The following is a 22615-nucleotide window of genomic DNA, read 5'->3' as shown; positions in this document are numbered from 1 at the left end:
AGCCTGCTCTGCTCCAGGGCTGGGTCAGCCAAAGGAGCACATAGCCCAGTGGTGCTGCTGGCTGTAAGGGGGTGGGAGGGGAGCACTGACCATTTTACGAATATCATAACGCCATGTGAACACCCCCTAAAAAAGAATATTGAATGGATGGGTATGAGGGTGGGAGTGGGGTTATGATTACAAAAGGTGGCTTTGAGAAAGTCATTTTTTTCCGTGAGGTTTTGAAAGGTGAGAGAAGACTGACTGCCAGGGAGGCAAAAGAGGAGGCTCTTCCTGGCAGGGAACAGCATGTGTGAAGCCGTGAGGCAAGGAAGGCCTTGTATGAGAAGGAAAGGCCAGTTGTTTCACTTGGCTGGAGGGTGGGGTACACATGTGGTACAGGAGCGGGAAGGTAGCTTGTACTTGCAATTAGCACAGAAAGGTGGTCAGCAGTCAGAGGTCAAAAGGGCCTTGAATGTCATGTGTCACGCTCAAGTGTTTGGACTGTATTCAGTGGGCAGCCATGGAAAGATTCTCTTAGTAGGCAAGAAAGGCCACGGGGTGACTGGGGAGGCAGTTTTGGCCCCTCCCAAAGTCTCTGTCAGCAAGCTTTCTTCCATTCTTCGATGTAGACAGGACTTTTCCCCAAAACGACGTAGAGAGCTCTGTGCACTCCGCTTTAGGTGGAGTGTTTTAATTCCCGTGTTTTCAAACAGATGCTTCATAAGCCTAAACACATGGGAACTCCAGGGCCACACCCCTCCCTCCCCTCTCTGCCACGTGCTCCACAATGAGACATGACCACATTTCGATCACTGGTCCAGAGTGACCAGGCATCTTCTTTCCAGCCCTGGAGACCTGGGGTATCTCCACGTGGTTGAGGTTTGCTGAGGGGCTATTGATAAAATGTGTATGGATTGTTTTTTAAAGTGGAGGTGAAATTGGAAGGAGAGGAGGCAAGTCATGGTTTCCCATAGCTGCTGCGTGAGGAAGGGCCCATCTCTGCCCCAGCACTTTTCTGAGGGTCATTCCTCAGTGAGTAGGCGCCTGCTCGGCCTGCTCCCTATGACTTCTGGGAATGAGAGGTCCAGGGCCTTCTGCAAGCTTGCCCCAGGCCATGCACAAGGGTAGGGCAGAGAACTCTAGGCTTCTGACATCCAGGCCGTTGCCCCTCATGCCCATGCACAGTGTCCAGCTTTGAAATCAAGCAAGCAATCTCTGAGGGCCTTCTGGAGGCCAAGGTCATTGGAGGGTCCAATGTCTTCCTGTGTCCTGAGATTCAAGCAACAGTGGGAAGATGTGACACATGAGCAAACTGTCTAGCAGAGGATAATCAACTCACCGAAGTCACAGCTAGGAAAGGGACAGTCTCCAAAGGCCCAGGCACTTTGCACCACTCAGAACCTACATGGAGTGGCTGGCTGAGTTTAAGGTTCAGGGATCTCCCCACTTCTTGTGGTTCTCTTATGGTCAAGAGTCTGTGGGTGGGGCCTGTAGTGGTCAGGCTGTCCCTATGGTTTTACCATCAGAGCACTGCACAAAGATGGTGAAATCCAGCTGGCAGTCGCTGAGTCCTCTGCCCGGGGCCACAAGGACGCTACGTCCCCAGGAAGAGGAGATGGCAAATAGTCTTCATCTTCTGAGTCAACTCCACCCTTCGTGGTGACGCCGAGCACTGTGTTCAGAAGGAATCTGAAGTCATGTCTGGGGAAGAGTTCTGCACTCAGGGATTTCTGTCCTGGATGGGGGATGGGGCAGTGGCGCCCGCAGGGAGAGTATTTGCCATTTTGCTATCACTGCTGTAAGCTGACACCTTCTGTGTCAACACACAGCCCAAAGGAACCCAATGCCTAGCCTTGGCCCAGAGGAGAGGCCAAACTCAGCCTTCCCAGGGTGCACTTTGCTGTTTATTCCTGAGGCATGGAGTGTGGGCAGGTTCAAGAGGGTTAGGGATTCTTTCACGTTGTAAGTCACGATGTAATGCATTTTGAAGAAAGCAGCAGCATCAATGAGCACAGCATCGTGAAGCCCCCTCTTCTTCCTCTACTCGTGTCTGGTGTCTTTCAAGCCCAAACCGAAGGCTGATTCCCCCATGAAGACCTCTGCTTGCTCTTCCTTCCAAAGTTTCTCTTGTTTTCTCTGAGCTCAAAGCTCTTTCTTGGTTTGCAACTCCCCCAAACGTCTATCAGACTGTTGTCTGGGACTTTAGGAATAGACACTTCCCTACATGGGCCCTTTTCCTCCCGACCACCACTCCAGGTAAATTGGGTATTTCTCTTGTTGAAATTGCCAAAACCACGCTTCCCGTTCAAATGACTGCTTATTCACAGTTAGCAAAGCACCTTCCTCCTGTTCACACCCTCACTTGACCATGTCAGTCGGAAGTTGAGAAAATGGAGGTTTACAGAGAGGGCAGAGACTTGCCCAAGGCCACTTGGCCAGCTCTCTTTTCTCCAAATCCTGTCTTCTCACCATTGTCCCATTCTGGAGACCATGAGGTAACAGAGTTGCCAGAAAGGGAAGGGGGCAGGGACCCAAGCCTCACCTGGAAGTCCTGTCTTCCCTGTGTTTCCGGGGCCAGGGCCGCCGCACCAGAAGACTGCCAGAAGAGGACCGATGAGGGGAGAGGGAGGATGTGGAACAGATTACGAGCAGGTGGCTTAGCCATTAGGCTTCCTGGGTGACCTTGGGCAAGTCCCTTTCCTTCTCTGGGCCATGGGACCTCCTCCTCTGGGAAGTGAAGGTTTGGGCCAGGACCTCTGACATTTTAAATGCAAGGTTTCTTGATGTGCACATGATGGGGACAGGGGAGGCACAGAGTTTAGACCTGGGTGTGTCTTCTGAGCCTGCTCTCCAGGCCCCCCATACCCATCTGGTGATCCTCACCCATCACCTCCCATCCCGCAGGAAGTGCTATTTCAGGGAATCTTGAGGGACTGGCTGAAGGGCTGACCTCAGATCAATCAGCTGCTACCCCGGCAAACTGCCTGTCAGTTGCTCAAATTTATTGATTACTTACTGGGTATAGAGTCCACGTGTTGGGCACGTGTGCTATAGGCAAGAGGAGGAAGCAAAGTGTAAAGCCAGAGAAGCCATGCAGGCTCCAAAGGGGAGCGTAATCTGGCCACCTCTCCAACCCTCCATCCAGCCATCCATGTAGCAAACAGTTCTGGATCATCTACTTTTTATGCAGCAGGCCCTGTGTAGGAACTATGGGACAGGGGTGGGGAGGCAGGGGGTAAAGGAGGCAGAGGCCACCAGCATGGTTGCCAGGTATGACAAGAACCCTCACAGCATCAAATCACTAAGAGACAGGGGACCCCGGAGCAGACGTCTCTCCAGGCAGGTGACAGAGATAGTTTCAGGCCTAGTGACAGAACGGTTTTGTGTGGCTAGCACCGAGGTTCTCTGCAGGCCCCACTGCTTCCCATTTATTGCCTTATACCTGGTGGGACCTGCCTGACCCCTCGAGCCATGTGAATTTGCCATCCACACTAGGGGAAAAATGCCAGCACCGCAACATAACAGGACTACTTTCACCAAGGAGGAGAGTTGGGGGAGGAGGGCAGAGACAGAGAGCTCTGGGCTGGGCCTAGGTAGGCTCATCTGGGCTCCCCAACTGCTTGCTTGTGCAACTGAACATGTCCCCTCTCTGAACAGCGGCTTTCTCTAAAATGTCCAGGGAAAATCAAAACCCGTGGTTTCAAATCCTATTCTTCCTCCTCCCATCTCAGAACCTCAAAGACAGCAGCAGGGTTCCAGAGATGACCCCAATTATTTCCAGTAGTAAACTGGTTATCACACTTACTTCTAACAAATGTGTACCCCCTGTTTAAACAAATAGATTTAATACTTATTTGAAATATAAAGGGTATTGTATACGTAGGTCTCTGACGAATAAAAATACATTGAGATGTGACTGGCATATGCACTATCATTTGTATTAATAATTGCAAATTGTTTGATAGACAGAATCTTTGAAAACATCATCAAGTGATCTGAGACAAAAGCTTGGAAGGGATTCTTGGTTGGTGGGAAAGGGGGGCACATCCCTGAAGGCCTTTCAGGTCCAAGCACCCACCCACAGATGTTGTCTGTGCAGTAGTGGGAGAAATCCTGGAGGAGGGGAGTGGTGGAGAGCTTTTATGGAATGTCTTCTGCTTAGCAAACGCACACTAATCAGGTTACAAACAGCTCACAAACCCAGAGGTAGGACGGTTACGGTCCTCATTTTACAGAAGAGAAAATAGGCTTGCTCGCAGAGGTTAGGTGCCATACCGAGGTTACTGAGCTGGAGGGTGGCCAACCTGACACTTGAACGCCGGGGCGGAACGGCTCCAGAGCTAAGGGGTGAGGTGGGAGAGGTGACTGGGTCCCCTCCAGGCGCCTAGCCGCCAGGTTCCTGGCGATGGCACAGCGCAGGCGCCGGATGACTACCCCAGACTGAGAGGGTGAAGGCCCCGGGGCTTTGGGGTGTGTCAGGCGGAGGATCCCCCAGGCATACTCGGAATAGTTGGGTCACCCTGGACCGTGGGTGACAGTCGTCTTCCCGAGCTCCCCTAGCCCCATCTGGGGTCCTGGCGGCCCGCCGAAGCAACGGGTTGGGCTGGGGCCGGGGGTCGGGGCGGAGGAAAAGGCTGGCCCAGAGCAGAAATAGGAGAAGGGAGAGGGGGAGGGGGGAATGCGAGGGAAGGAGGCGGGGAGTCCTTCCTGGGGCAGGAACCCGGGCCCCCCTAGGCGGAGCTGGCCCGCAAAGCGATTCCGCAGATGGAAGGAATTAAGTGGGAGGGGGAGGGTCCTACGGTGATAGCAAGGGGAGGGGGGGCGGGAGCCGTGTGTGTGTGTATGTGTGTGTGTGTGTGTGTGTGTGTGTGCGCGCGCGCGCGCGTGTCTGGGAGGGGAGGGGGAGAAGACAAACACATCAGACTAGACGGAAATAGAAAAGACGACACACACACCACACACACACTTGGACAAACAGAACCACAGAAAAAGACGACGAGCCAGACAGAGACTGGGGCACAGGAGGTATTCGTCCGAGAGAGAGCGGAGACAGTAAGAGAAAGGAAGGAAAAAAGGACAGGAGAAACGAGTAAAAATGAAGTAATCGCAGAGGATTTGGAAAGAACGAGAGACCAAAGAGCGCGGAGCAGAGCGAGAGCAGATTGATTAGGCCGGGGCTGCCCTGAGCTCCCGAAGGCTCTGGGAGCCGGGCGGGGTGGGGCCTGGGAGGGCACCGCCCACGGGCGGGCCAGCAGAATACTGCAAACGCAGGGGTGCCTTATTTCCCCCCTCGCGCTGCCCCACTACTCCATATTCAATGAGGCGGCCAATGGAAGGCGAGGACGGTGCAGAAGGGGCGGGGCCTCCGTGGACCCCACCTCGGGAGCGGCCGCCAGAGGGGTCAGCACTGAGGCAGATAGCGGATCGCGGGGCGGGGCGGGGCGGGCGGCGCGGAGGGGGCGGGCCCAAAAGTTTCCTGCCCAACTTTCGCTGCCTCCTTCCTCCGCCCGCGCGCGCTGCGGCCGCAGTCGGGGGGAGGCGGCGGCGGCGGCGGCGGCTGCGGGCAGCGCGCTGGGCGCACGGCACTGGGCGATCGCCGTCGGGGCTCGGGCGGTGGGCAGTGGGCGCAGGCTCCCCGGTGCCCGCCCCTCCGCTGCGGAGGGGGGGGCGCGAGCGGGCGGCCGGGGAGGGGCCGGCACCGCCGCCGCAAAATGAGCCTGCTGTCGGCCATCGACACGAGCGCCGCTTCGGTGTACCAGCCAGCCCAGCTGCTCAACTGGGTCTACCTGTCGCTGCAGGACACGCACCAGGCGAGTGCCTTCGATGCCTTCCGGCCGGAGCCGCCCGCCGGCGCCGCGCCCCCTGAGCTGGCCTTCGGGAAGGGCCGCCCGGAGCAGCTGGGCTCGCCCCTGCACTCCAGCTATCTCAACAGCTTCTTCCAGCTGCAGCGCGGAGAGGTGGGTGCCCCCGCGCGCCCCCGCCCTCCGTCGACCGCGCGGGGCCTTTTCCTATCCGCCCCGCTCTTCCTGGCCTGGCCCGGCCCGGCTCCGTATTGCCCGGCCCTGCTTGGCTTGGCTTCGCTCAGCTCTGCCAAACTCGCCGCCCGATGTCCCCGGGGCGCCGGGAGCGCGTCACCTCCCGGCTGAGCCCGGCTCGGAGCAGCTCAGGCGCGGGCGGGGCCCTCTTGCCCCCTCTCCCAGCCTGGAGCGCCCTGCTCAAAGGGGCCCGGGGGGAGTCCCGGCTGGGCGGGGGGCTCCGGATTCTCTCCAGACAGCCGGGGCGCGGCCAGGGCGGAGAGCCCCTTCCAAGTGTCCTTCCCACGCCCAACCCCACCCCCCTCTTGGCCACCGCTTGCTGGGACCGGGAGTGCAGATTCTGCTCAGAGCTCCTCGGCAGGGGCCTAAAATCTTGTCCTCCGCCGACCTCGGTGGTGGCCGACCCAAGGGGCACCCTGGAGAGCAGGGCTTTTCCTGCTGTTCTTACGCAGGGACCCCCAGATACATCCTCCGGCTGCTTGCCCTCCCCCAGCCACATAGGAAGTGGTTTTTGAGGGCTTGACCCCACAGACTGCGCTGTCCCCCGCCCTCCCAGCCTGGAAGGAAATGAAAGGGAAATCCTCTTGAGCTCTTGGAGGGGGGCTAGCCAGGGGGAGAGGTTTCAGCTGCCCAGTGCCTTCTCCAGAAACCTGGGACGGCTGCTTTGCAAAGTCTGCCTGTTGGGGGGATTCAGTTACAAAGTGGAAGGGGCAGGGCATCTTCCCCAGCCAGATAAATACACAGATTGCCAGGACCTCCGAGCCTCTTTTCAGGGGTCATTTCCAGAGCTTTCCTAGATACCCCTCCTCTGTCTCTTCAGCTGGGTTCCTCCTCCTCCCCCAGTCCCATTTACTCATACCTCTTTTGGGCATTGCAGATACCCTTCTGTGGCCTTCACTCATCCTTCTTCTGGAAGCTCTCCCTGCAAAAGTGCAGGGGGGAAGGGGTGGAGGAGAGGACACACTTGAGGGTTCCTTTTCCTTCTAGACCCGAGCACAGCAGTTAGTTTTAGGAGAGGCAGGGTTCTGAATGGGTCGGGGAGAAGGGCCTGTGTATGCGTGAGTGTGCTGGGGACAGGAGGGGGAAAGCAGAGGGTCTCCCTTTTTGGTCCCATAATGTGTTCAACTCTGCCAGTACCGACTAGGGAGGACATGGGCATATAAAACGCTGGCCTAAGGCCCAGAGGTGGGCCAATACCAGGCGAGCTGAGACGAGGATTGGTTGGCCTGTGTTGGGCCAGTTGGGCATAGTCGCGGGAGATGAGTCTGAAAAGCCAGCCCTTGGTGCCAGGCAAAAGCATTTGTATACCAGAGCTCTTTGTAAACTATAGAGCACACTCTCCACGGGAAGAATCATTCTTGGCTGGGAATCTGTCTTTCTCATAAGAGACCTTGTCATCTCTTCGGGGAACTGGCTTCGGTGACCGGTGACTTTGGGGTGCAGTTTGTGGATGTTTCTTCAGTGCCTGGGTCTTTTTAGTTGTTATTTTGCCAGACATTTGTTGAGTGATGTGTGGGCCCTTTAGGAATCAGGAACAGGCCAGTGGGGGCCCCAGATTAGAAGACAGATGAGATGATACAATTTGAAAGGTAGGTGATTTCATGGGGGTGCTGTGGAAATCCCAAGGGAGAAGGGTGATCATGACCCACATGACCATGACCTCTCGCCTCTCACAGGTCAAGTGGGGGTCCCCAATCGGCCTTGAGAGGCCTCCCTCTGTTCCTACCATTGGTGGCTTTCTTCCCCAAATGTGGGTCCCTGCTGAGAGGCCTGGGAGTTTGGGGGCCATCCAGAGTCTCTTGCAGGAGTAGGGCATTTCTCTTGGAAATGTCTGACATCCAGGATCCCAGCTGGATCTCAGTGAAACCCATCTCCAGTCACTTCACTACTACTCACCTCGGGTTCCCCGTGAAGCGGTATATTCCTTCTCTGGGACAAGTGTAAAAGCAGCTGGTAAAAGTTATGCAGAGCAATGGTGGAAAAGAGTCTCTTATGACCTGACTTTGGGGGAACCCTCTGTCTTTCTTGGTCTGGGCCTCGGTTTACCCATCCATTCAATTTAGTCTCTGCTGTCCCTTGGGGTGGTCTCCGTGGGATTTGAGAGAGATGCAAATAGACAGGTCAGAGGGGCTTCTCCTACACTCACAGGCCAGTGGCTTCCTTGGAGGGGCTGGAGGTCTGTGCCTGCTGACTTCCGGAAGGCTTTCTTGGCTTCGGACTCACTCATTCTCACCCCTCACCCGCTTCGCCTCCTAAACCCTGTTGGAGCCCCAGCTGTGCTCCTGGGCTTTCCTGTGTCCAGGGCTTAGCCAGTGACCTAATATGGCTCCAGAATAGCAACTGGCAGAGAAGGCATGAAAAAATACCCCCCACCTGAATGCCACCAAGGGGCTGGTTGGAGAAGAAGCAAATCATGGGCAGGCCAGAGGGGACTCTATGAAGGGACCCAGGGACTCAGGAGCATCGCCATTCTGTGCAAGGCCTGGCAGGCCTGGTGGCAGTGCCTGCGGATGTGACTTGCATGCTGACCGCTGACCACGGCCTGTCTGCACCAGTCCCTGTGCCAAGAGCCCACCCCCTCCTGCACCACCCCCAGGCTGCTCCCACCACAATAGCAAAACACCATGAATGCAGCTGGGATTTGGGCGGGGGGGTTGAGGACATGGGGGCACAGAAGCCCATTGTGCCCCTGGAACCTCAGCTCTGGAAGCTGAAGATAAGCCAAGGGTTCTGAGTGGAACAGTGGCCCTGGGAGCAGAGAGAGATGGCAGAGTTCATGTACAAGTCCAGGAGCGGGCACCAGGAGGTGACCTGGGCGCTGGTGGGGGCTCTTCAGCTTCTCAGCTTGTGGTAAGGATGCCAGGCCAAAGCAGGCACAGGCACTTTGGGGCAGTTTTTTAAAAAGGCCTCGGTCTAGAGTCTGGGCCCTGTGCACTTTGGTTCCAACCCCTGATCTGTAGCAACAACTATATGTCTTTGGAGGGAGACTCCTGAGGCTCCTGGCTGAGCCCCTCCTCTCTTACCCGAGGAAGGAGAGGAAGGAGGGCTGTTCGTAGAGGGAATGGGGGTTGGGTGGCGTGGGGAGATCTTCCCTGCCAAGTTTAGCCTGGAATTTAAATTCACAGCAGTGTGGGGGCTGTGGGACTCCACCTCCAGAAATGGGGAGGTACCCCTCCTTGCTGAGCATTAGCTCTTGGGCCCCTCAGAGGGATGTCCAGAACCCCTCCTGGGTAGTCCCTGTACCCCTTCAAGAGGAGATCTAGCTGTCCCCCTCCAGGTCAGAATCCTAGAGTGGCCATTATCTTTCCCTCTTCCTCCAGGGAGAGATAGATGTGGCCCTACAGTCAAACGATGGTTTGTGGAGGCCGGGGGCAGGGCCTTAGGGTCAAATACGTTTGGAAAGCAGAGCGGCCTGTCCTTCCCTTGGAGACGCACAGTGTCCCCCAGCACCATGAAGGCGCCGAGAAAGCCCCGTGGTGTGAAACTTGTTCACTTTCCTTCAACCCAACGGTTCCATCACTATTTGACCAGAGAATGCTTTCGGCCTAGAACCTTTGATAGCGTTTTTCTGAACACCTCCCGGCCCAGGGACTGCTCTGTTGAAGGACATCTCTTCCAACCCTTAGGAGGTTTTGGCTGTTAACCCACGCCCTCCTCCTGCCCCCACCTCGGGGCCCGGCACTAACTTCTGCGGCACCAGAGACCCCCCCCCCGCCCCCCGCCCCCTTCACTGCCCTGGTCTGTCCACTGGAGTTTGGAGATCAGCAGTAATGCTATCACAAGACCCTGTGGACAGGGCTTCAGCCCTTCTGCAGACAGGGCTGGCTGTTAGGCCCTCAGAGGAGCACCTAAGGTGTCCTGCTTTAAAGAGCCCCCAGGTCTTGACAGTCTTCTGAAGGTTTTGTGTGTCACCTGTGCTGCCCCGGCAAAGCCACATATCTGTGTGAGGATGGAGGTTTGTCTCAGTGGGGCTGAGAGTGGGCTTCTGGGGCTGCTCTTGGTTCCTAGCAACGTTTGTGGCCTTTGTGTGCGTGTGGTGGGGGGAGGGGGCAGCGCCAAGTCCTGGGAGGAGCTCTGACTCAGGCAAGGAGGACCGTCATCCGAGGGCCTGTAGGCTGAGGTGGCCTGGCCCTCCCTCCATCAAATTGAGTTGACTAGGCAGGCCTGGACTCAGAGGGGAGGCCACACCTTGTGGACCTTCTGAGTCAGGTGGGAGGGAGGAAAGCAGGCAGGATTAGTAATTTGTAATTAGCAGAGGCAGAGGGCCAGGCCCTGTCAGCACCGAAAGGGGGGCCTCGAGGGGAAGATGGTCCCGAGAAGCCATCCCTTACTCTTGGGGAGTGCTTTTTTTCTTGGCATCTCTTTTTTCATAGCTCCCATTTTACAGGAGAGAAAACAGGCCTGGAGAGTCACCCAGCATGTCAGTGGCAGAGCTGCGTCTGGAACTCTTCCATGCTCCAGCTACAATTGTCCCTTGTGGCTCATCCTGCTGGCTGTCACCTCGATCATTCTCTGGGCCCCAGTGCAGGGCGGCCAGTCTCCAGAGGCGTTCTGTCAAGCCACAGGGCCTCTGATATTCTGTCCCTGATCCCGAACCTTTTGAGCAGTGGTAGGCATTGGTCACGGGTACCAGGTTTCCTGCTGTGTCCCTGCTCCAGCCGCTCCCCAGAAACCGAGCACGGGGCTCCCTGAAGCCATGACGGAAGTCCAAGGGAGCCCTGGCTTGCGAGAGTCAGACGATGGACACGGAGCATTTGGCAACACTTTTGTCTCATATCATAGCCTGTGTGCAGTGTCCCCCTTGTCCAGGTGGGGAAAAGGCTCTCCAACAGGAGGATGATACCATCAGGGGATCAGTGACAGCACCAGGGCCCCAGCTCAGGTCTCAGGAGGCTTGATCTGCGCTGTGTATATGTGGGCGTGCGTGTGGTGGTGTATAATCTTTTATTCTGTCCTCCTCTGGCCATGCCGGGAAGCTTAGTGCAGACGCTAAGCTTTGCCCTGGGTCTTGCCTGCCCTCAACACCTTGGCAGATTCCAACTTCTTTCTGGTGCACGTGGCTGCCCCTTCTCCGAGAGGCTTTCCCCAGCTGCCACGGGGCGCACACCTCCCTCTGGCTTCTGTGGCCCGTGGCAGACACGCCGTGCGTGCTTCCGGGGAGGCGTGTCATGACCATTGCTATTGCTGAGGGACATACTCTGTACTTGCGTGTGTCTGGACAGCTACGTCATCAGCACGCTTCTCGAACCTGTAAGTCCTAGCAGCCGATGCTCAGGCAGCGCCTGGGACTTACTAGGTGCTCGGTCACTGAGTGGATGGGTGGATGGATGATTTGCATTGCACTTACTCCCCCTCTCTTCCCTCTCTAGACCTGTGACGATGTGCGTCCCCGTACCTCATCTCCTGTTCCACCTTACAGGGGAAATGTTTATGGATTTTGCTTGATTACTTGGAAAGAGCCGACTTGGGAGATAGTAAAGCCCTGTCGCTAGAGGTGTCCGAGCAGAAACTTAGGTGTGCTCATGGTTCTTTGCCTTCTGTGGTAGTGGATCTCTTCGAGAATCGGAGACAGCGCGAGCTCTTCTCCGAGGCGCGAGTGCCCAGAGCACAGGCATGCGGGCACACACAGACACGCGCCCTTGCGTGTGATTTCAAGGAGATCATGGCACCCATGTGCCGACAATAGATCTCAGATCAAGGCCCCCTTCTATAGAGGCTGCAAGCCTCAGTGGTACTCCCAGACTGGCTAAATATTAGGGTGCCTTTCAGTCCTTAGGTTGTCAAATTCATGCTTTCTGTGCTCATTCCACGAATGCGTTCTAGAAGTGAGAGACAGCTGGTCCCCAGTGCTTTCTGGCTGCACAGAGTGCATATGGCTGCAGAATGGGAGCACCTCTCAGGTGAGCGGTGACCTGGGCGGGAGCAGGAGGGACCGGATGGGGAGGGAGGGTCTTCCTGGGTCCTTTCAGCGGAGCCCTGCTGCCACTGTGCTCCTCCCTCTCCAGGTCCTTTCCCCGTTTCTCTCTCCCCACTCGCCCTGCCAAAAAGAGCATGGACTGTTTCCTTAAGTGAGAATCTTTCACTGAGCTCTGGCTGTGGACAGGGATTGTGTTTTGCACGCGTGGGTGAATGGGCCTCCGGGAGGCCGTGGCGCCCTGGGGGTTTCTGGGTGAGGGGTTGCTGCCTCTGGCATGGCTAGGCCTGCCACCTTCTTGGCCCACAGGTCAGCTTCGGACCTTGGAAACAGGAGCAGGTCTGGGCTCTCACCATACCCGAGAAATCTTTAGTCAACATGTGAATTCACTCTCCCATTGGCCAAGTCCCCATCCTATCAACAGGTTGTCTCCTCTCCCTGTTCGTGTGGGACTCTGGGGGCGAGAGCCCCAGACAGACCCTGGGGGAGAAGAAGTGCGGATCCCCTTGGAGAAGGGGCGGAGTCACTTGTGAAATGAGTGGTTTCTTGTGTTAAAGACAGGGGTGTGAATGTGTCCGTGTATACGCGTGTTTTCATGCACGTATCTGTGTGTATGGAAGCAGGGGACAGGGGTGGCTTTTGGGGATAAGAAAGCAGTTGTCTAGCTGTTGAAAGAACCCCCACAGAGCTGGGGATTAGGATCAGAGAGTCCCCCCACTTCAGGGCCATCTCTGGCCTGGGAGGGGCAGGACTTCCTCGGATGTTCCCCTTCACATTGCCTCGCCCCTGCCCATCGCTGCGTTGTTTTCTGTGGGCATGGTTCCATCTCTGCTGGCTGTTTCTCCTCTCTTCTCTGCACTGGTTTCCTCTCCTTCTAGGCTGCCTTTGGAAGCTTCTATGCACTTGCCCTGACTCCTGTTTGCCCCCCTCCTGCTGGGCCCTCTTACTGTCCTGGGGGCTGGGAGTGGGGAGTCAGCCCTGGAAACCCTTGCCTCCACCCCCGCAGAACCCCCAGCCTGAGGACCTAGACCCCTCACGTAGCCCAGAAAAGCTGGTGTCTCATCTTGCCAGGGCCAAGAGGCTTGACAGTACGATGTCACAGGCCCAAGGAGAGCGGTCCACACCTGTTCTTTTCCTCTGGCTCTCCTTAACATAGGAGAAGTTAAGCCTTGGAGGCCATGTGGGAGCCGAAATATAACAGGCCAACTGATGTGGGTGTGACTCTCCCCTTAGCCACACGGTGGCTGTTTTACTGTGAGCAAGTTACGCAGCCTCTCTGAGCCTCAGTGTCCAGCTCCATAAAACGGAGCCAAAAATGCCCATCCAAATGGTGTTCTTGCAGGTATAAGAAAACCAAGAAAGGGAAAGGATCCAGCCGAGTGTACGAAACAAGCAGGATCAGAATAGATTTTAGCATCTTCCCCTCTGTTTTTCTGCAACAGCCATGCCAGAGCCTTGGGGAAGTTCTAGCAATGGGCAGAAGCTGGATGCTCTATCGCCCAGATATGCTGTGAAAACCCCACCTTGCCTGCTGGCTGCTGGGAGGAGGGAGGAGAGAAAGGTGGTCTCTTCCTCCAGGATGGTGATCTGGGCCCAGAGGCTTCCACTCAGCACAGTAGTGGGGCTTCCCTCAACCAGTGCCCTGAGCAGCTTAATCTGGGGTGAGAGTGCCTTTCACTTTGTTCATGGCAACTCGGAGACCCCAACCTATACCTCTAAGGTGTTAGGACATTCATTACCTCGTCTGTCAAGTGGGGCCCCCTGGCCCTTCAGCACCTGTGATTATCTGCACTCAGGACAGTTGTAGGTATGAGCAGCGGCAGGAACAGTCTGGAATCTGGGGTGATGGGACGTTGCAGAATCTTTGCCTTTGGATATGCCCAGCCTCGCGGGGAAGCGAAGAGACTTACTGCATGAAGAGATTAGAGAAGGACTTCAGAGCCCCTTCAGCCAAGGGCAGCTGAGTCATGGGCTGATCCCTACCAGGCCTAGTCCTGACGGACAGGGCTATGGCCAGGAGGTCCAGGAGGCCCTCGAAGGAGGCAGGGCGTCTCTCAGGAGCACCTCAGTCTGTGCTTTCCACACTGTCCCGTGGAGCCCAAGGCCTGAGTAGGAGGAGGGGGTGGGTTCAGGGCCACGCCATTAAAGTTATAACCAGATTGGGAGCCAGGTCCTGGAGGAGGTTTGGATGGACACAGAGAGGGCATCCCGGGGGTGGGGATAGTAAGTGCAGAACTAGAGGGGGGACAGCGGATGCCCCGTGGGACACTGGGGCTAACTGAAGAGGGGCTGCTCCTGCCGGGCCTTGCCCTCCAGCTACAGGCAGCAGGACTCGGAACAGGTGGGCCCACGGCGACTGAGTGCCGTCTGTGTGCGGGCTCCGGGGGTGTCTTTCAGTAGCTGGTGTCTGGACCCTAAGGAAGTAGGACTGCAGGGATCACCAGTTTTGCCCGCCTTCCCTGTTCCATGTTGCATTTTACAGACGGGAAGCCCAAGAGGCCAGGCCTCGCTCCGCAGCCGGAGGGGAGGGGACACCGCGTGTCCTGGCCTCTGCTCCATCCAGTGGCCATAGGCTGTGGAAGAGGCAACTCGCCTTTCACCTCCACGGCCCCAGCTCCTTGGGTCTTTGGAGAGGAAACAGGTTGCAGCCTCACCCGCCCTTTCAGCCAGCCGGCGAGCAGGACTCCTGGCCCTCAGGCCTGGCTGTGTGCCCTCTCCTGTGCCCCTGGGCCTCTCTGGGCCTCAGTTTCTCCATCTGGAACACGAGAGTGGCCGAGTCAGCTGCCTGCTCTGTCCTTTCAGCTCTAAGGTGGTGTCATCTTGAACCGGGGCTGGGGGAAGGGAGCTGGAGCAGCCAGGAGGGCCAGGCCAGGGCACACTAGGGGTGAGAGAGGCTGTGAGGAGCTCTGACCTCGCTTCTCTGACCTGAAGCTGCTGGTGCAACACAAGCTGTGAGCGCCTGAGCTGGTGGGTGGGGGCGTCAAGCTGCCAGGGACGGGACAGGCTGCTCAGAGGCCTCTGGCTGCCCAGGGACACCCGCGGGGTCACCCGTGGGCAGGACGGTGTGGCCACAAACGGGGGAGAGGCTGTTCAGGGTGTAATTAATGTACTTTCTGGCACCCACCAAACTTCCCCTTCCTCTGGACAGTCTGCTACCAAAACAGTCCCGATTCCTGTGGACTAGCTTAAATCTTCTCCAGAGGGGGGTGGCAGGGGGAGGGGAGAAAGAAAGAAAAGAAAGAATGGGGGGGGGGAAACGAAGAGGGTTGTTATTTGTGAAATTGCGTTTCCCAGCCATGAGGATGAGTCACACCATTTGGAGCTTGGAGTTTCTTGTTTGGATGAACTTTTCTCTGGGAGGCTGTGGTGATGCTGTTCTCCCTCAGGCCAGTTCGGGTGGGGAGAGGGCTCGAGTCAAGCTAAGGAGAGACCTCGGTGGTTGGAAAGTCCAGGTGCTCCCAAGGCCAGGTAGGGCTGGGCCGTCTGTAGCGAACTGCCTGGGGGAGCTTATAAAAAGCAGATTTGGGCTGGGGGGAGGGGGAGCCGGGAGTTAGTGTTTACTGGGGAGAGGGTTTCAGTTTGGGATGGTGAAAAAGTACTCGAGTTGATGGTGGTGATTTTGCCCAATAATGGGAATGTATTTGGTGCCACTGGACTGCACACTTAAAAAATAATAAAAACGGGGACGCCTGGGTGGCCCAGTCGGTGAAGCGTCCGGCTTCGGCTCGGGTCATGATATCATGTGGGTTCATGGGTTCAAGCCCCTCGTCGGGCTCTGTGCTGACAGCTCAGAGCCTGGAGCTCTGGATCGGATTCTGTCACTCCCTCTCTCTCTGCCCCTCCCCCCCCCCCAAAAATAAGTGAACATTAAAAAATTTAAAAAAATAATAATTAAAACGGTTGGCTTTCTGTAATGTAGATCTTAACCACAATAAAATGATGTAGATTCCAGGCCCTTGGTCCCAGGTGACTGCCTTGGTAGGTCCGAGGTGGGACCCAGTACTCCGTATTTGTTAAAAGTTTCTCGAGTCGTGCATCACAAGTTTGGACATACTCATCTAATCTGTAAAATGGGGACAGTGACTCATGGGATTGTGCTGAGCACCAGCTATCTTAATACGTGTAAAGTTTCCAGTACCTGGGACATTGTAAGCGCTCAGTAGATGTGACTGGTATCATCTAATCCCCTTGCTACTGGACGCCTCCCCGCACCCCTTAAGATTGCTCAGAATTGGCTCGCGCACCTCCAGGGATGGTGGGGGTGGGGGGCTCTGCCTCTCAGGATGAACCACTCTGTCTTGGCTCATCTGAGAGCTGGAGAACCACCCTCACACTGAATGCAAGTTTGCGTGGTATCGTCCACCGGTCCTGGGTAGCACTGGAGCAGAGGTGGTCATCAGGAGCCTTTGAGGTCCGTGCTCAGGCACCATAGGCTGACGGCGTGTTTAGTCGTGCTGCCGTGGATGTGGTGTCTGTGTCTTTTTTCCCCCAGGCTCCAGCGTAAACCTACACGAGAGGGAACAGAGGCCCAGAGAGGGAAAGGGCTGGCCCCAGTCCACATAGCAGGGTGTCCGGGGAGCCAAGAAGAGTGGTGGCCCCCAGATGGCCAGGGCTGTGTCCTCTAGGAGGGGGGGGGTGCCAGACCCCCAGAGACAGACCCAGTAGGGGGGCTGAGGTAAATGCGTGTGAGGAGTGACGTCTGTCCTGGTTGGCGGGAGGGGTGCCTGATCCCCTGGGGCCTGCGTTCAGCTCATCTCCTTCCCTGCCCACACTGAGGCAACACAGAAAGGACTGTCCCCACTCTGGGCCCACATCTGCCCTGTCTTTGTAAGGGAGCCTGAGGCAACTTCCTCTCAGGGGCTCTCCTCCCCTGGCAGCCTGGGGACTTCTAGGAACAAGGCTGTCTTCCTATTAGATCCAAGTCTCCCCGAGGTCTGTAGTTCATTCCTGGAGCTCCTGATACCTGAGCTGGGGTCAGGGGATGCCCAAGCCCCATGCCCAGGTTTGTCATTGACCCTCCCGGGGAAGCTGCCTCCTTCCAGCCTCAGCCTTGCCTCGGGAAGGGGGTACCGTGGCTGTTCCCTGCCAGCCTCACCACAGGCCCTACCTTTGCTAAATTCCAGTGTGCCTGGCTGCCTAGAGCCCGTGACTCCTATAAATAGAGGCTGTATACACCAGGAGGGGGCCTGGGCCATGTCTGCTTTGAAGCCAGGCAAGACATCTGGTTCCTGTCAGCTGGAGGTGGGAGAAGTGGGCCACTTCCTCCTGGGCTCCCAGAGGGCGGGCCTGGGCCGGCCTGAGGGCTCCCCGGACGCAGTCTGCACAGGCCTCGTGCCACAGGAGACCAGGCAGAGCGCTGAACCTCAGTCTTCTCTTCTGTACAATGGAAACAATGCTGTAAGCTGGTGCTCCACTTTCCTGTAAGAAGGGGATACTGAGTCAGCTCGGAGATAAGTGATTTGTCTAAAGTTACGCCACCAGGAAGTGGCAAAGCCCCAAATCTAACAGGTTGCCCTCTGCTACGCCTTCTTACCTCCTGGCGGTGTGTAAAAGAACTAACGCTAATCGTCGTTACCATCAGCAGCATGGACTCAGGGGTTCCTAAGTGCCAGGTGGGAGAGAAAGTGCTTTACACCTGTGGCCTCGTGTTAGCCTCACAGAAACCCTGGGAGGTACCTATCATTATTCCTGTTTTCCAGACAGGGGCCACTGAGGCCCCGAGTGGTTAACTGGCTTGCCCACGGAACTCAGGCTCCAGGCGGCCAGAGCCCAGGGGCAGCTAAAGAGTCAGTGTGAATTCACGAGCGTGTATGTGTGTGCACATGCCCACAGAAATTCCCCCCGAGGCCACGGCTGCAAACGAGTGTGCCCAGGCCTTGGGAGCCCTCACAGCCTCTGTCCCCCACAGGCTCTGAGCAGCAGTGTGTACAAGAGCGCCTCGCCCTATGGCTCCCTCAACAACATCGCCGATGGCCTCAGCTCCCTCACCGAGCACTTCTCTGACCTGACCCTCACCTCTGAGACCCGCAAGCCCAGCAAGCGGCCCCCACCCAACTACCTGTGTCACCTGTGCTTCAACAAAGGACACTACATCAAGGACTGCCCCCAGGTAAGGCCGCCCAGCTTCTGTGGGTAGAACAGTGCCCCACCCCCCACCCGGAGCCCCCTTCCACGAACCAGTGGCCACGCGGGCCTCTGGTCTCCCACCTTTTTGTCCCCTCTGGTATGTCTGAGGCAGGGCTGGCTGGTGTGGATGGGACAGAGCCCCAGCTTGAGCCTGCACCATCTAGTGAGCAATCTGGGTAAAGGGCCCCCAGATGAAGTTCTGGGCCTTCACGTCCCCAGTCTTCCTGCCAGGGTGGGTCCTGTTACAGTGGGGCAGGAGCGGGGCCAGCCGCCTCCTCGCAGCTCTCCCGAGAGAGACCCCCATCTCCTCACACTCACAGGGAAGGAATGCGGGCTCTGGGCCAGGAATCCAGATGTGCACCCCCTCCCCCCGACCCCACCTCTCCCGTCCTCTGTGGCAGTTTTCCTCAGTCTCTTGCCTGGGAGCGGGGAGCTGAGAGGGCCTTGCCCCCGGCTCCGTGCCCCCCAGGGTAGGCCTGGGTGAAGGCCTCAGGCACTGCAGGCTGGGCATATCTCTCTCGGGGTGGGAAGGGTGCCAGGAGGTGGAGAATGTGGGGAGCAGCCCCTGTCTCCCACTCAGTGCTTCGCTGTGACGGGGCGGGTCAGATCCCACTCACGAGACGACCTTGGACTCTCTGACCGACAATGGCTTTGGCATCTTGAGGAGAGAGGTTAGCATTGTTTTAAATACGTTAACAAGATGGTCCGTGATTTTTTTTCCTATTATTTTTCGTACTTTCTAATGTTTTCATAATGTGTATTTTTACTTTAATTTTACATATGTAATGGAAATGGGATCCTGGAAACTCAGAAAATCCATGCAGTCTTACCCTCCAGATGTTGGAAGCCTGGGGAGTGGCTGGGTGGGGCTGGGTGCCTTCAGACCAGTGGGAGGCCGAGACGGGCTTGGTGCTTCCTCCTTTTCTCAGAAACAGCCGTGCCCCGCGTTAGGTCCTTGCTACGCAAAGTGTGGCCAGGCATAGCCACATCAGTGTCGCCTGGGAGCTTGTTAGAAATGCAGAATCTTTTTTTTTTTTTATGAAAAAAATGTTTTTAATGTTTATTTTTGAGAGAGAGAGAGAGAGAGAGAGGCAGAGAGAGAGGGAGGCACAGAATCCAAAACAGGCTCCAGGCTCTGGGCCGAAGTCAGATGCTCAACCGACTGAGTCACCCAGGTGCCCCCCCAACATAACTGCATTTTAGTAAAATCCCCAGTGATTTGTGGATACCAGTGATCTCCCCCTCCCCCCACCCCTGGTTAAGAGAGGCCCACCCCAGACCTTGCGGATGGGGGCCGGCCCATGACGGCTGTCCTCCAGACCCACCCTCCAATGGGCCCCGTCTGCCTCAGCGTACGCAGTAGGCCAGGGGCCCTTGGCACGAGGGGATCTCAGCAGAGGGTAAGGCCCCTACTCCCTAGAGGTTCTCTGGATGGGTCCAGGGGCAAACCGGCAGCTAAGAATCTGGTTGCTCCTCAAGGATATGCCAATGGCCCACCCGGGCAGCGGCCCCTCGTAACTTCCCCAGCTGCGCCCCTGTGAGAGCACTCTCAGTCACTCACCATACCTCATCATCTCCTGCCTACAGCCTTTGCTCACAACTACCCGGCATGTCAGGTCTCTCATTAGCCTCATGTTACGTGATGCTTTGTGTGAGTCAGGCACTCACACAGGATCATTGAGCCAGTCAGTGGAGGAGCTGGAATTTTCACCCCGGCAGGCAGGTGGCATTCAGACCCCAACAGGGGTTCTTGGGGCTCTAAGGAGGTGTGCCTGTGCTGAGCTGGCAGCCTGGGAAAGCTTCTAGGAGAAGGAGGGCTTGAGTGGGGTTGGCGGGTTGGTGGAAGAAGGGTGACCACTATCCAAAGGCAAGGGATGATGAGGCAGAGGTGGAGGAACGTGCGTGTGTGCACACGCGCGCGCATGCCCAACCCTCTCTCCAGAAGGCACCAGAACTCTTCTAACGAGGGGGCAGAGTGTCCCTGACCTCAGTGTCAGTGCCTCTCGATTTCCAGCACAGTGAAAAACCTGGTTCTTCCTCTATATTCCTTTATCTGGATTGCACAGTATATTCACTTAGCCCATGCAGGGCTCTGAACTCTGCCTGCAGAAGTGGGAGTGCTGCATCTTACAGTTTAGTAGGAGAACCCATTTTACAGCTGGACAAACCGAGTCTCAAAGAGGTGAAGTGCTGAGGAGAGGGCAGAATATATGTGAGAACCCCAGTCTTGGGGCTTCAGTGCTCTTTGCTTTCTTGAGCATTCATTCCAACCCAGGCTGAGATGCCCAGGCCCTGTGGGGCCTCAGTTTCCCTCTTGAGCGGGTCAAGGCTCTCTTCCAGCTCCTTCTCAAACCGGATTCTATCAGAGACTCCTGCGGGCCTGAGGACCTCCCTCTACCTTTCATGAGAGTTTTATCATCTGTAAAGTGAAGCTGATGAGGACACTAACTCATAGGATTGTTGTGCAGATTCAAGGAACTAATGCATGGAAAGTGCTTAGCACAATGTCTGGCACACAGTAAGCGCTCAATAAATGTTGGTTAGCATTATTTTTTCTTTCTCCCTCGGGTCACAGTGGAGAGGTACCAGGTAAGGGATTTGGCAAGGTACTAGGTATTTTGGCAGGCTGGAATATAATTAGATGCTTCCCATCCCTCACCTGACCACAAGCTCCAGGGGCGGGTGCTGGGCTAGATTCATCTCTCTACCGCCATGCTGGCCCGAGATATCACACACAGGTGCTCAGTACAGGTCTTCTGGAATGGCGGAATGGGTGGGCAAGGCTTTCATCACATGGGATACTATGAGTTCAGCATATATAAAATATTTAAAAGTGGAATGGGAATGCTTGTTTTGGTAACACCCTTAGTGAGATATAACTCACATACCCTATAATTGACCCATTGAAAGTGGACAAGTCAGTAATTTTTAGTATATTCACAGAGCCGTGCAACCATTGCCACAATCAATTATAGGATATTTTTTTAAAAGGTCGTATTTTTTAAAGTAATCTCTACCCCTAATGTAGGGCTCACACTCAGGAACCCAAGATCAAGAGTCACATGTTCTACCAAGTGAGCCAGCCAGGCACCCCAATTAGAGAACATTTTTTAAAGTTTATTTACTTATTTTGAGAGAGACAGAGAGAGTTCGGGCGGGGGAGGGGCAGAGAACGAGAGGGAAACTCAAGCAGTCTCTGCTCTGTCTGCGCAGAGCCCATGCAGGGTTCAAACTCACTAACGGTGAGATCATAACCTGAGCCGAAATCAGGAGTTGGATGTTAGCCGACTGAGCCACCCAGGTGCCCCTCTACATCATTTTTATCATCTCAAATAGAAACCTCATACTCTTTAGCTATCACTACCTCCTGGTTCCCCAACCCCTAGCAACCAATAATCTACTTTTTATCTCTAAGGATTTGCTTATGCTGGGCATTTCGCACAGAGAGAATCATATAATGTGTGGTTGTTTGTCACTGGATTCTTTCATTTAGCATATTGCTTTCAAGGTTCATCCATGTAATAGCATTTATCAGTTCCATGATTTGGGAAGTGTTCCATCTTGTTCTGTTTTCTGGAAGAGTTTGTGAAGAATTACTATTAACTCTTCTTTAGTGTCTGGTAGAATTCACCTGTGAATCCATCTGAACTTGGGCTTTCTCTTGTGGGCAGATTTTTAAAATTATGAATTCAGTCTTTTTTTGTGTCATAAGTCTATTTGGGTTTTCTATTTCTTCTTGAGTCAGTTTCTGTAGCTTGTTTCTTTATAGAATTTGTTTATTTCATCTAAGTTATTGAATTTACTGGCATACACTTGTTCATAATATTCTCTTATAATCCTGTTCATTTCTCTAAAGTTGGTTATAATGTCCCCCTCTTTTGTTTCTGATTCATGTAATTTGAGCCTTCTCTCTCTTTATTTTTCTGTCTTTTTTTTTTTTTCTTGGTCAGTCTAGCTACGTGTTTGTCAGTTATGTTAAACTTTTCAAAAGACCAACTTTTGGTTTAGTTGATTGCCTGTACTGTTTTTTCTGTTCTCTATTACATTACTTTCCCCTGTAATCTTTTTAAAAAATTGTGGTAAAATAAATACAACATAAAATTTACCATCTTAACTATTTTCACATGTACAATTCAGTGGCATGAAATACAGTTGACCCTTGGACAACATTGGTTTGAACTGTGTGGGTCCATTTATACATGGATTTTTTTTCAGTAAAAACCATACAATACAGTAAACGTATTTTCTCTTCCTTATGATTTTCTTAATGACAGTTTCTTTTCTCTAGCAAACTTGGTTATATACAGTATAGAATGCATGTAACATACAAAATATAGGTTGACTATTTATGTTATTGGTAAGGCTATTTATTAGTAGTTAAGTTTGGGGAGAGTCAAGAGTTATACACATATTTGTGACTATTTTGGTGGTTGGCACCTCAGCCCCCACACTGTGCAAGGGTCACTTGTATATTCACCTGTTGGGCAACCATCACCGCCATCCATCCGTGGAACTCTCTTTATTTTGTGAAACTCTGTACCCATTAAGCAATAATCTC

At 55.0% G+C, this 22615-nt stretch overlaps 1 protein-coding gene across 1 annotated transcript in view; it reads left to right on the top strand.

Annotated features, from left to right (window-relative positions):
* Positions 1-5494: 5494 nt before the first annotated feature.
* The window catches only part of ZCCHC24 (zinc finger CCHC-type containing 24), a 63620-nt gene continuing 46499 nt past the window's right edge, over positions 5495-22615 (top strand). Inside the window, exons 1-2 of the mRNA XM_086680117.1 lie at positions 5495-5939; positions 17840-18040. Of these exons, the coding sequence (XP_086536243.1) occupies positions 5694-5939; positions 17840-18040 (447 nt within the window). The 5' untranslated portion in view covers positions 5495-5693. The remainder of the gene's footprint in view (positions 5940-17839; positions 18041-22615) is intronic.

The sequence above is a fragment of the Puma concolor genome, chromosome D2 (assembly GCF_028749965.1).
Source record: "Puma concolor isolate L17-30 chromosome D2, mPumCon1.1.hap2, whole genome shotgun sequence".
NCBI classification, from domain to species: Eukaryota; Metazoa; Chordata; class Mammalia; order Carnivora; family Felidae; genus Puma; species Puma concolor.
The sequence above is the reverse complement of the archived record's forward strand: the minus strand, read 5'-3'. Positions and strand labels throughout refer to the sequence as shown.